The 12343-nt window shown below is 36.3% G+C and overlaps 1 protein-coding gene across 1 annotated transcript; it reads left to right on the top strand.

Annotated features, from left to right (window-relative positions):
* The first annotated feature begins 213 nt into the window (after nucleotides 1-213).
* Nucleotides 214-11845, top strand: sars2 (seryl-tRNA synthetase 2, mitochondrial). Its single transcript, XM_073817906.1, has 16 exons — nucleotides 214-485; nucleotides 590-685; nucleotides 4120-4149; nucleotides 4365-4505; nucleotides 4751-4805; nucleotides 4975-5038; nucleotides 5124-5229; nucleotides 6077-6124; nucleotides 8910-9018; nucleotides 10117-10162; nucleotides 10281-10368; nucleotides 10519-10631; nucleotides 10931-11024; nucleotides 11165-11257; nucleotides 11419-11484; nucleotides 11563-11845. The coding sequence occupies exons 1-16, from the start codon at nucleotides 219-221 to the stop codon at nucleotides 11686-11688; spliced, it is 1542 nt and encodes a 513-aa protein (XP_073674007.1). The 5' UTR covers nucleotides 214-218; the 3' UTR covers nucleotides 11689-11845.
* Nucleotides 11846-12343: the final 498 nt, after the last annotated feature.

Genomic DNA, 12343 nt, shown 5'->3' with positions numbered 1-12343 from the left:
CATAGTAAAAGTCCGTTCAAAACTAATTATATGTCCAAAAAAATAATGTAGCACTACTACAGCATAATATAAACTGTCAGAATCATTAATTTATTTGTTAAATAAATAAATAAGCAATTGTAATTTTTATAAGTCTAGCTGTCATCACATTTCCAGTCGCGTTTGAACGGAATGAATCCTATCGGCTTCCTTACAGTTAAACTGTCAACCCATTCAGCATGGCGTCCTATATAAGGACAGCTACACGATTTTCTGCTTTTTATCTGTTTACTTCTTCAAGACACAATGTCGGCAGTGCATTTAGATTGCCCTGCCGACTTTGCTCCTCCCGACCGGTCAGGAGCAGTCTTTATGAGCATGTACTGGAAGGTTACAGTCACAAACCTAAACTGGACATGCAGCGTCTGTGCGAGGAGACGGATGCGGTGAAGGTGGAGGTGGAGAATCGGAAAGGAGATCTGCGGGCAGTTGATGTTGGAGTTATAGTAAGACACAACATTACATGTCATTCATTAAAACAATACTGCTACGTGAATTGCGAAATGCGAAAACGTAAACTGAACATCTGTGTGGTGCATTGTGTGTATAGATCTCAGTATGGCAGAAACTACAGAAGGTGCAAAAAGAAATATCAGATTTGGAGGCGCGAAAGAAGGTAATCAGTGCCAAAGTCCGCGCTCTTGTGGTAAGTACATAAATATTAATATACAGTGCTGAGCTTAACTTGCATAACGATTCTTAGAGAAAGATACTGAAAAAGGAAACTCTGTTACTCACCATCAAGTCTCCAAACCCGTATTAGTTTCTTTCTTCTGTTGAAGACAGAAGAAAATATTTCGGACCATCCCAGCAAACACAGAACGTTCTGGGAACGTTCCCATATGGTTCCCATTTGGTTATTTTTTCGGGAACCAAATGAGAACGTTCCCAGAACGTTCCCTGTAGGTTCTCTTTTTAATAACCTATAAAGAACGTTCTCAGAACGTTCCCTGCAGGTTATTTTTTGTTTTAATTTTATAACCTAAAAAGAACCTTCCCAGAACGTTCCCTGCAGGTTATTTTTAGGTTTTAATTTTATAACCTACAGAGAACGTTCCCAGAACGTTCCCTGCTGGTTATTTTTAGTTTTTATTTTATAACCTAAAAAGAACGTTCCCAGAACGTTCCCTGCAGGTTATTTTTTGTTTTAATTTTATAACCTAAAAAGAACCTTCCCAGAACGTTCCCTGCAGGTTATTTTTTGTAGTCATTACCATGTAAACGAATTAAAACTTTGCAGATGACTCTGATTTTTCTAATGCTGAAATGTATTTTTTTTCATCATAAACAAACTAGAATCTCATGTCCGAAATAAGATTTTAATAAATGACATCAAAGTGGTCAAACCGCATTATAATGATAATATAATTTTAATTTTATAGCTAAAATAAGCCAAGGTTAAGTGTCTGAAAATCATATTATAAACACTGTTTATTTCTTTACTCCGGCACGCGCTTTCTCCATCACGCGCTTTCTCCATCACGCGCTTTCTCCTGTCCTCAACATAAAGCGGCGCGCTTGCGTAATTTTAAAAATAACGGTCATTTCGTTTTACTGACTGACTGAAGTTTGTTGATTGATCTCTTTAATGGATAATTACTTATAATTAATATATATATATACCAGAGTAAATATTGTTATTTTAGGGAGATTTGACACGTCTTATTGAAGAAAACATAATGTTAACCAAGACGTTTTCGTTTAGTGACCAGAAGAGGGAAGCACTTCATCGTTAATTCAGTGGTAAGAAACGAATGTAATGTTATCCTAGTTAACCTCAAATAAATGTTATTCGTTTTTAATGTCTGTAATAAAATAAATACACATTTTTAAAATCGAATATTTTGTTGATGTCATGTTATTTGGTGCTTTAATAAACATAAAATCTGGGTTGTTTTATGGTATGGTACTTTTACATCTTACATTAACGAAATCTAAGACAGTATAGCATAATTTAGTCTCATTTAATGCTCCTTATGATGGTTAAATGTGCCCTGATTATCTGTAATGATTAAACAATAGTTTAAAACAAGACATGGTGTGTAGCAGTGATTATTGAGATCCACATCCGTCCGCCTTCCATGCCGCTTACTCCGGGACACGGGAGTGCTGACGTGCAGAAGCGGTACTGGAGTGAAGAGGTTAGGAGAACGTTCTGGGAACCATCAGAGAACTTTCAGGGAACCTTCTAGGAACATAAATAGAACGTTCCCTATTGGTTAGCCAAGAAAGTTTTCTTTATGTAACTAGAACGTTCCCTTAAGGTTAGGGGAACGTTCCGGGAACGTTCTTAGAACGTTGCGGGAACGTTCCCGGAACATTCCCAGTAGGTTCCCAGAACGTTCCGCTAACCTAAAAAGAACGTTGCGGGAACGTTCCCAGTAGGTTCCCAGAACGTTCCGCTAACCTAAAAAGAACGTTGCGGGAACGTTCCCAGTAGGTTCCCAGAACGTTCCCCTAACCTTAAGGGAACGTTCTAGTTACGTAAAGAAAACTTTCCTGGCTAACCAATAGGGAACGTTCTTGGGAACCAAGAACGTTCTGGGAACCAAAAATTGTTAGCTGGGATGTTAGTAACCAAACCGTTGACAGTAGCTATTGACTTAAGTATTTATGACAGGATTTACATTTGTTGGGTGAGCTATCCCTTTAACCTAAAAGGTTAAAGGTTTCCCCTTTACCTTGGTCCCAGGTGAAAAACAAGTGCACTTCCGTAATCTACTTAACATGTTATATTTAACGCACCTATTTTGTACTTACTATACTAAAAATGATTCTTTAGTACTTCATAAGATGATCTTAAAGGAACAGTCCACTTTTTTTTTTTTTTTTGGAAATAGGCTCATTCTCCGACTCCCCCCCCGAGTTGTTAAGTTGAGTTTTACCTTTTTGAAATCCATTCAGCCGTTCTCCTGTTCTGGCAATATCACTTTTAGCATAGCTTAGCATAGATCATTGAATCCTATTAGACCATTAGCATCGCGTTCAAAAATGAGAACACTATATTGCCATAAGTATTAGGACACCCCATTCTAATGAACAAGGTTTGACTACTGTAGTAATTTCCATGGGTACAAATCCTAATACTTAAGCATACAATGATATTCTAGGGGATTGTGTTCTTCTAATTTGATAGCAACAGCTTTGACAGAACCCTTTTCTATTCTAACATGACAAAGCCTCTGTGTATAAGGCAAGGTTCAGAAAGAAATGACTGATTCAGTCAGTGTGGAAGAACTTGACTGGTCTGCATCCCAGCTCAACATCTCTGGAGTGACTTTAAACGCAGACTCTGAGACAAAAACCAATGACTTGTAGCTATGGGTACAATCATTATTTACACTTCCAAAATGGTTGCAACAGAGATGGAAATACAATTTATAAATACCTGAATTGTTTTCATCTTTGATTCCACAGTTTTGGATGTGACTTCAAGTCATGTTCAAGTTATTGGTGTTCTTTCACACTGACTGAATCAATCATTTATTTTTTAACCTTGTCTTATAGACAAAGCAAAGGCATTGTCATGTTAGAATTGAAAAGGGTTCTGTCCAAACTGTTGCTGTAAAATAAGAAGCACACAGACACAGTCCCCTAGAATATCATTATATGCTTAAACATTAAGATTTGTACTCATGGAAATGACAAAATTAGTAAAACCTGTTCATTAGAAGGGGGTGACCAATACGTTTGGCAATATAGTGTACAAAATTAGTGTGTGAAATAGAGCACTTACATTATGGAAGTGCACTTTTTTGCAAAACATGGTGATTATTTACAGTTCTTAAATACATTTTTAAATGAACAGTTTATAGACAAATTGTTGATAAAGGTCAGTTTTTGGTGTAGACTCTGGCTGTTATTTTCTGTGTAATGTAAGTAAATGGGGACTGGGTGTTGTAAACTCCAAAAAAGCACAGTAAGTAGTCTATATAATTAGTTTACTGTATTCTAAGTCTTTAACTTATACTCTTGATGTTAAAATAAAGCTATTGTTTATTTTATTTGTCAACTTGGAGTACACATTATGTATTTCTGGATACAAATTTGTTTCAGTCAGTTGTTTGTTTTTTCTTGCAGGATGAACATGAGAAATCAACTTTGGCTAGTGTAAGTGTCAGCTTTCTTTGATTCCTGGAAGTGTTTAGACTTAAATTTGAGAATAAAATATGATCTTACATGAATAAAATTACTTGTGAATTTAAAATCTGTGAATATAACTATATTTAGTGATGTGTCTGCTTGCTTTTCAGCATGTACTGTGCATAATATGCATTGGACATTTTTTACAACACTCTTTTCTTTCTCTGTTTTGTACTTGACAGCTTGAGGAGTACACGAGTGCTAGAGAAGAGGGTAGATCAATTAGAGAGAAGCTTAGTCAGTTGTATGTGCAAGAGGGGGAGCTGGAAAAAGAACATTATTGCCTTGCCTTACGATTGCCCAACAGAACACATCCAAGTGTGGTAAGAGACCGATTACCTTTTCACAATACAAAAAAATGGGGAAAACCCTGGGAAATGCCTTATTTTTAATTCAAAGGACATTTTATGTAGTAGTTTAAGACAGATATCTGATTAAAAAAAATTAGGGATTAATTAATTCAGTCCTCTTAACTGGTATTAAATAATTAAATGTTAAACTAACCAAATCCAATTATTAAATATACACCACTATGTAAAAACATATATATCTTTTTTTTTTTTCATAGCCCATCGGAGATGAGAGCCAGGCAAGAGTGGTTGAATGTGTTGGTGAGAAACGAGGTAAATTGTTTGGTCAAAAATATAATTTGGATTTTTATTAGTAGCTGTAAAATTTGTTTTTAATACCTTTATCAATGCATTGCCTGGTAAAATGTTTTGCAAATGCATTGATGTGTCCTGTTGCACAAGATGTATTGTAAAATACTGTAGTGTTATGTGTCCACTACAGAATTTAATTTCAAACCAAAAGGCCACCTGCAAATTGGAGAGAGTCTTGACATCATAAGACAAAGGTTAGATGTTTTCTTCCTCTCATGTTTTAATTTGATTTAAATATATATTTTTAATAATTTGTCCTTTGTATCTCTTTCCTCTTAGACGGCTTGCCCATGTGTCAGGGCATAGATCGTACTATTTGAGAGGTGCAGGGGCCAGACTTCAGCTTGCCTTGCAAAATTATACTATGGATCTTCTTCAGAAGCGGGTTAGTATGTTTTCATCTTTTGAAATAATGTTTATCTGTGAATAGAACTTACTAATGTAAACAGAGTCAATTTATTTCCAAGTTGACTTAAAGGAAAAGTTGTTGTTCATGTATTTCTTTGTTCAGTCGTAAAGAAATTGTTTTTTGAGGAAAATATTTCAGTTTTTTTCTTCATATAGTGGACTTCTATGGTGCCCCGAGTTTGAACCTTCAAAATGCAGTTTAAATGTGGCTTCAAACAATCCCAAATGCATTTGTAAATGATCCCAGCCAAGGAAGAACTGTCTTATCTAGCGAAACAATCGGTTATTATTTTTTTTAAATTACAATTTATATACTTTTTAACCCTCAAACGCTCGTCTTGTCATGCTCTGCCTAAACTCAGTTTTTTCTGTTTCAAGACAGTTAGGGAATGTCGAAAAACTCCCATCTAATTTTCTCCCTCTATTTCAAAGTCATCCTACATCGCTGTTTTACATTTTTGTTAAGGGTGTTTGATCCTCTTTGCAGTTTGCATGTTCACTTTGCAAACACTGGGCTGGTACTTCTGCAGCGATGTAGGATGATTTTGAAAAGATTTTTGAAGTTGAGGAAGAAAATAAGGTGGGAGATTAAGAAGTATATAAATTGTAATTAAAAAAAACAATCAAACCATTGTTTCGCTAGATAAGACTCTTCTTCCACAGCTGAGATCGTTTGAAACCACAATTTGGAAGTTCAAACTCGGAGCACCATAGAAGTCCACTATATGAAGAAAAATCCTGAAATGTTTTCCACCTTTAATGTTAACATCACTGTGTCGGTTCCTTCTTGGAGGGTTGAAGGTTGTATATTCTTATAATTACAGGGCTTTATTCCCATGGTTGTTCCTGACATGTTCAAATCGGTGGTTTTTGTGAGTACTGCTTTGTTCTGAACTGCATTATATTGATTGATTTTTATGTAGCAACATTTTTTTTACATTAAAGGGGTCATATGATGTTGCTAAAAATAGCATTATTTTGTGTATTTGTTGTAATGCAATGTGTTTATGCAGTTTGAGGTTCCACATACTGTACATTATTGTTGTTCCTCTCTGCCCCACCTTTCTGAAAAGCTTCGAGTTTTCCAAAACTCATTGTTGATGGAAACCGAGGTGTTCACTGATTGGCCAGCTATCCGGTGCATTGTGATTAGCCGAATACCTCAAGCGTGTGCTGGAAATGTTACGCCCCTTACCATACCGTTTCTCGGCGCGACGAGACATAAACAATAAAACCCATTATAAACTAGGCATTTGTTGCATCTAGTGAGGACATAACTACTGATTATAGTGACTCATACTGTCTTTTTACGTGTTGCGTCGCGTCACGTAAACATAACACCATATCTGCATTTGCGATCGTAGAACGAGAAACAACAAGCACTACTCTACACTGCTCCAAACTCGCATTTCAATAGTCAGTACTGAATTCATTAAATATGAAAATGTACTTACAGGTGGTCAGTCAGAAGCACAGACTGTCCTTGCAACATTGGAATTGCCCCACTTTATAGCCTGAAGGTGCATTCACACTGGACGCGAATGAAGCGGCAAGCGCGAGTGATTTACATGTTAAGTCAATGCAAAGACGCGAATAGCCATCCTGCGGCGCGAAATGCGCGAATGAGGCGGCGAATGAAGCGGCGCACATTGAGCGTTTCAAGCGATTGCCGCACGAATCGCGAGAAACGCGCGAGTTCAAAAATCTGAACTTTGGCGAAAATCCGCGCCGCGCTAACCAATCAGGAGCTTGCTCTAGTAGTGACTGAGGCAGAAATCCAAAACAACAATGGCGGCCAAAATCACCGTTGCTGTCTGTGGTGATCGGAGCTGTACGATACATCTTTGGACTTTTGTAGAAACGGGAATAAAAAGGATCTTGCTAGGATTAAAGTGAGTGAAGAGGTCGGACAATCTGGTTAGTTTTAAAAAACGCTCTTTACTCAATTTGACCTACATATACATACATATTGAGACTACAAGCAAGCTAAAGCTGGCAAATTGAGCTCATTCACCTATTTTACAACTACTTTCCCGCTGACGAATGGCAGAAGCCCCTCCCATGACGCGAATTCGTGTCTGTTGTGAAGAAAATGTCACGCGCGAATGACGCGAATTTTACCGTGCGAGTAAACTCAAATGTTCAAGCGTTCAACTACGCGCGAATAGCGCGTTTTTTCCGCGCAAGTCGCGTCCGGTGTGAACGCACCATTAACCCTTTGTGTACAGCTGGCATTGTAAGCTGCTCTCCCAGGTTCAGGAAACAGTCCTCCATGAAATGCGCATCACCCACTCGAATATTTGCGTTATACTGTTCCGGAACAGTGTTGTAAATATAACTTAACCACTGATTTCTAGTTGTGTCCTCATTTGGAAGGCCAAACAAACTACTTTTGCTTTCACAATGAAACACTGCGTCTCCACAACATGGCGGCTGCAACAATACTACAGCCTGTAAAAGTTATGCCTTCTTTTTTTTCCATATACATACAGTGCCTTGCAAAAGTATTCATACCCCTTCATTTTTGTCACGTTTTGTTGCATTATTATGTTAAACCGCTTTAAATTAGTTTTTCCCCACATAAGTTTACACTCCATACACCATAATAATGACAGCAAAAACCATATTTGCAAATTTATAAAAATAAAAAAAACACTGAAATAAGTACATTGCATAAGTATTCATACACTTAACTCAGTACATAGTTGAAGCACCTTTACAGCCTCAAGTCTTTTTGGGTATGATGTGACAAGCTTTGCACATCTGCATTTGGCAATTATCTGTCATTCTTTGCCTCACCTTTTCACCTCTCAAGCTCTGTCAGCTTGGATGGGGGCTGGCAGACATTTTCTAGAGTCCTAGTTGTTCCAATCGTCTTCTATTATGGATAATGCTTCTGTGAACCTTCAATGCAGCAGATTTTTTTCGGAACTCTTCCCTAGATCATTGCCTTAACGCAAGTCTGTCACTGAGCTTTACAGGCAGTTATCTTGACCTCAGGACTTGGTTTTTACTCTGATATGCTGTTAGACCTTTTCTGAGAGGTGTGTGCCTTTCTAAATCATACTCATTCAAATGAATTTGCCACAGTTTAACTCCACTCGAAGTGTAGTAACTTCTAGAAGCAATATGAATGCGCCTAGGCTAAATTTCGAGTGTCCCAGAAAAGGGTATGATAACTTATGCTACAGGATCTTTTCAGTTTTTTATTTTTATTAAATTTGCACAAATGTTAAAAACCTATTTTTTGCTTTGCCATTATGGAGTAGGGAGTGTAGAATGTGGGGAAAAAAAAAGTAATTTAAAGTAGTTTAACATAAGGCAGCAACATAACAAAATCTGAAAAAAATGAAGGGGTATGAATAATTTCGCAAGGCACTGTATGGACGGTGTTCTGCTAATCTACTCACCCTGAGACATGGACAAGTGTGGCTAAGTCTTAACTTTTTTATAATAATTATTTCTTTGGTTTTGAGACTTTAAGCTTTGCAGCTTTACATATCTTATCTATGCACAAACAGCTTGTAACACTCCAAAGACAAAGTAAAACAAGAAACCGCATCATTTGACCCCTTTAAAGATTCTTAATATCTGAAAGATGTCATATAAAGTAAAGAATCTCCATGACGTGGTGCTATTTTTTCATATGTTGTTTAGGAGGGTTGTGGAATGCAGCCTAATGCTCATAAATCACAGGTGTACTCTCTGGACCCTTCACGCTTTCCTGACCTTAATCTTGCTGGTACTGGAGAAGTAGGAGTGGCAGGTGAGTAAATCATGAACTTCTGTTATATGATCATTAATCATATGATAATTTGAATGTAATTAAATGTCACCTGCGCTGGCAAAATCAATCGGAATGCGCACAGTCTATTTTTAAGCTACAGGCAAAAGAAGTGAAAAATCTCGGTTTTGGTCAAATTGGAGGTTTTCACAAAAACTAGTTCATTAACCCCCTTTTCTAGCAATCCCAATGTTCCAAATAGTAATTAAACATCTAAAAATCTGCGAGGAGTACCATTTTTCTCTTCTCACTTCTGGATGACTGCTGCTGTTTTTCTCCACAAGTTGTGGGTCTATTTCTGCAAAGTGCAGCATTCCAGCTTTGTCAATATCATATCGAATTCTCAATGACATGAGTCCAAACCAGTGAAATATGATTTTCAAACCCATGCTGATGAAAACAAAATGATTGCTCTGACTGACATTTGCAAAGCGCATGCATAAGACGCGCCTCTCTGGGAGCACGCAATCGCCCTATAAAGTAGACCACATCATTTGCAAAATATGCCCTTTGGGGAAAATCTGATGTGGAACATTATATTAGATCCATACATTACAGTAGGTCTTAATATAGATCTGTCTCAAAGTTAATCAAACATTAAAAGAAAAGATGGACTCACTCGCTGCTCTTAACTACAGTTATGCTACGTTTATTTGCATCTTTGTTCTTATTTTTGATAACAAAGAAAAAATAAATAGATATATTGTAATTACTAATGTAGTTATTATTATTATTATCATTTTTCTCAATCAACTCTGCTGATTGTATCACCTTCAAACGGCTGTAGCGTATTTTAATGAAGAATGTGACAATAAAAAGAACTAATTTTTGAAAATGTGGTCATTCCGACTCATTTTGCCAGCATAGGTCACAAATATGCAAGTTACAATTTCAGCTCTACTATAAATTAAACCGTTATTTTAGAAATGTATATATATTTTAAAATCTAAGCTATTACTATTAATCATTCAAATTTTTATAAATATAGACCAGTAGGCTCCAATATTTGATGTTTTCAAAATAGTTCACCATTAAATTATGATGAGCAATAACAAATTTACCTTTATTTTTACCTTCCAGGCTATTTCATGGATCATGCTGTAAATTTGAAGGATTTACCTGTCAGGTAAAAATAAATCTCTGATTGACCTAAACACCTGCCTAAATGCTACATTAAGTTGTTGATTAACTGATGCATATATAAAATGTTATTCTTAGAACAAATTATTTCTTTTATTTCCTAGGACAGTCTGTAGTAGCACATGCTATCGAGCAGAAACAGATACTGGCAGAGAGGCCTGGGGGCTCTATAGAGTTCACCATTTTAACAAGGTAATCAGAAAACAAGTGTTAACATGGAAAATAAAAATGTGAAAGAAAATTACAGTTTGTTTTGTGTTTGACTGTCAAGATCAATGTAAATGCAGTATGAACATTGTGTGTTATAATTTTAGGATATATACTATGTTTACATTCATGCAGGTTGAAATGTTCGGTGTGACTTTGAATGAGACGGGGGAGGAGAGTTCCCAATTGTTGGATGAATTTGTTATGTTACAGAAGGAGATATTCTCTTCCTTGAAACTTCATTACAGGTCTACAGTCTAACCATTGTTCCATCAGTAACAATCAGCAATATATCACAAAGCATGTCACGTGTTGCTTATTGATATTCATTTTATGCTATTCTGCGCTAATTTAATAAAGTAGAAGTATACAGTATTTTTTTATTTTATTTAAGTGGCTTTTGAGCTAACAGTGGTTCATGTTAACAACGAGGACAAAATATTTATTGTGAAATATTCATTTATTGCACTAGCTCTCACTGGTCAGTGAATACAATGAAGATTTGTAGATAAGCAGTTGCTGATAAATGGTACAATTTCTTTCATAGAGTATTGGATATGCCTACTCAAGAATTGGGGCTCCCTGCCTTCCGAAAATATGATATTGAGGCATGGATGCCAGGACGTGGCAGCTATGGAGAGGTTGGAATGATACTTTAAAACAGAAAGTCGATAATCGCTGTAATTTTAATTATTCATGAGTAAAAAAAATCTAGTACATAAAAAGAGGAATACATGTCTGGTTTTGAGTCCTTTTGGTGAATATCAACTTCCTTTATCAGATTTCCAGTGCCTCAAACTGCACTGACTACCAGAGTCGGCGGCTTAACATTCTCTATGAGGGAAACGATGGAAACCTTAAGTATGCGCATACGGTAAGAGACTATTTATAATAATATTCTATTTGTCTTTCTGTAAACAGTAAAGGTGATTGTAAGAGAATACAACTGTAAGATAACAGAACCATGTCTTTAGCACAAAAATGGCTGTAACAGTCAATGACACTTTTTTTTTTTTTTTTCTCCCCATCTTTTAGGTTAATGCTACAGCTTGTGCCATTCCACGTATGCTCATTGCCATTTTAGAGACACACCAAACCAAGGTAGAATTTGAAATAACTGTATATTTAAACAGATGTTCATTTTATTCATTTTATTTTTCCCTGTTTGTCTTCCATTAGGAAGGGACGGTTCTGGTTCCTGATGTCTTGCAGCACTACCTTGGCCTGGAAGTGATAGAAAAACCTGGATACATTCCTATTAAATATATAGGGCCAAACCAACCCAAGCGTCATACCTCAAAATAACTCCTTACTGTTTTTGCTGTGTTCTCAACAGTGAATGCAATGTATATATGTCTTTGTCATAAGTATCTCATAAGTAATCTCTAGCTTGAGATGAATTTATTTCCGAACCCAAATTTTATGTGGCTTAACCAAATTTTCAATAAAATGCCATCAGTGACATCTCAGAATTTGCTGACTTTATTCTCTTGTAATAAATTAGCTCAAATTTATAATGATTCAAATAATGAATCGAATCAAAAGATTCGAAACTTGATTAAATGAATTCAGCATTAATAGATTTAAGCTTCTTAACCATTCGTCCAGCGAATTGGTTAGTTCAGTATACGTTATCAACTCCGTTTATATTATAAGTTTATATTATGCTCCTGGCCAAGATCACAAATAAACCAAAATATTACGTTATGAAATTTTAAAGCTGAGGTAGCTTTGGATCTAAACACAGAACTTTTGTGAACATAAAATTCAAGACACTTCCTTTTATAAAACAATGATTTATTGAACTACTCTAGGACACAATCTAAGCTACTAAAACATTAAACACACACACACACACACACACACACACACACACACACACACACACACACACATTCACACACACACACACACACACACACACACACACACACATTCACACACACACACACACACACAC

Source organism: Garra rufa, chromosome 14 (genome assembly GCF_049309525.1).
Source record: "Garra rufa chromosome 14, GarRuf1.0, whole genome shotgun sequence".
In the NCBI taxonomy this organism is placed as follows: Eukaryota; Metazoa; Chordata; class Actinopteri; order Cypriniformes; family Cyprinidae; genus Garra; species Garra rufa.
Note: the sequence above shows the minus strand (reverse complement) of the source record. Positions and strands in the feature narration are given on the sequence as shown.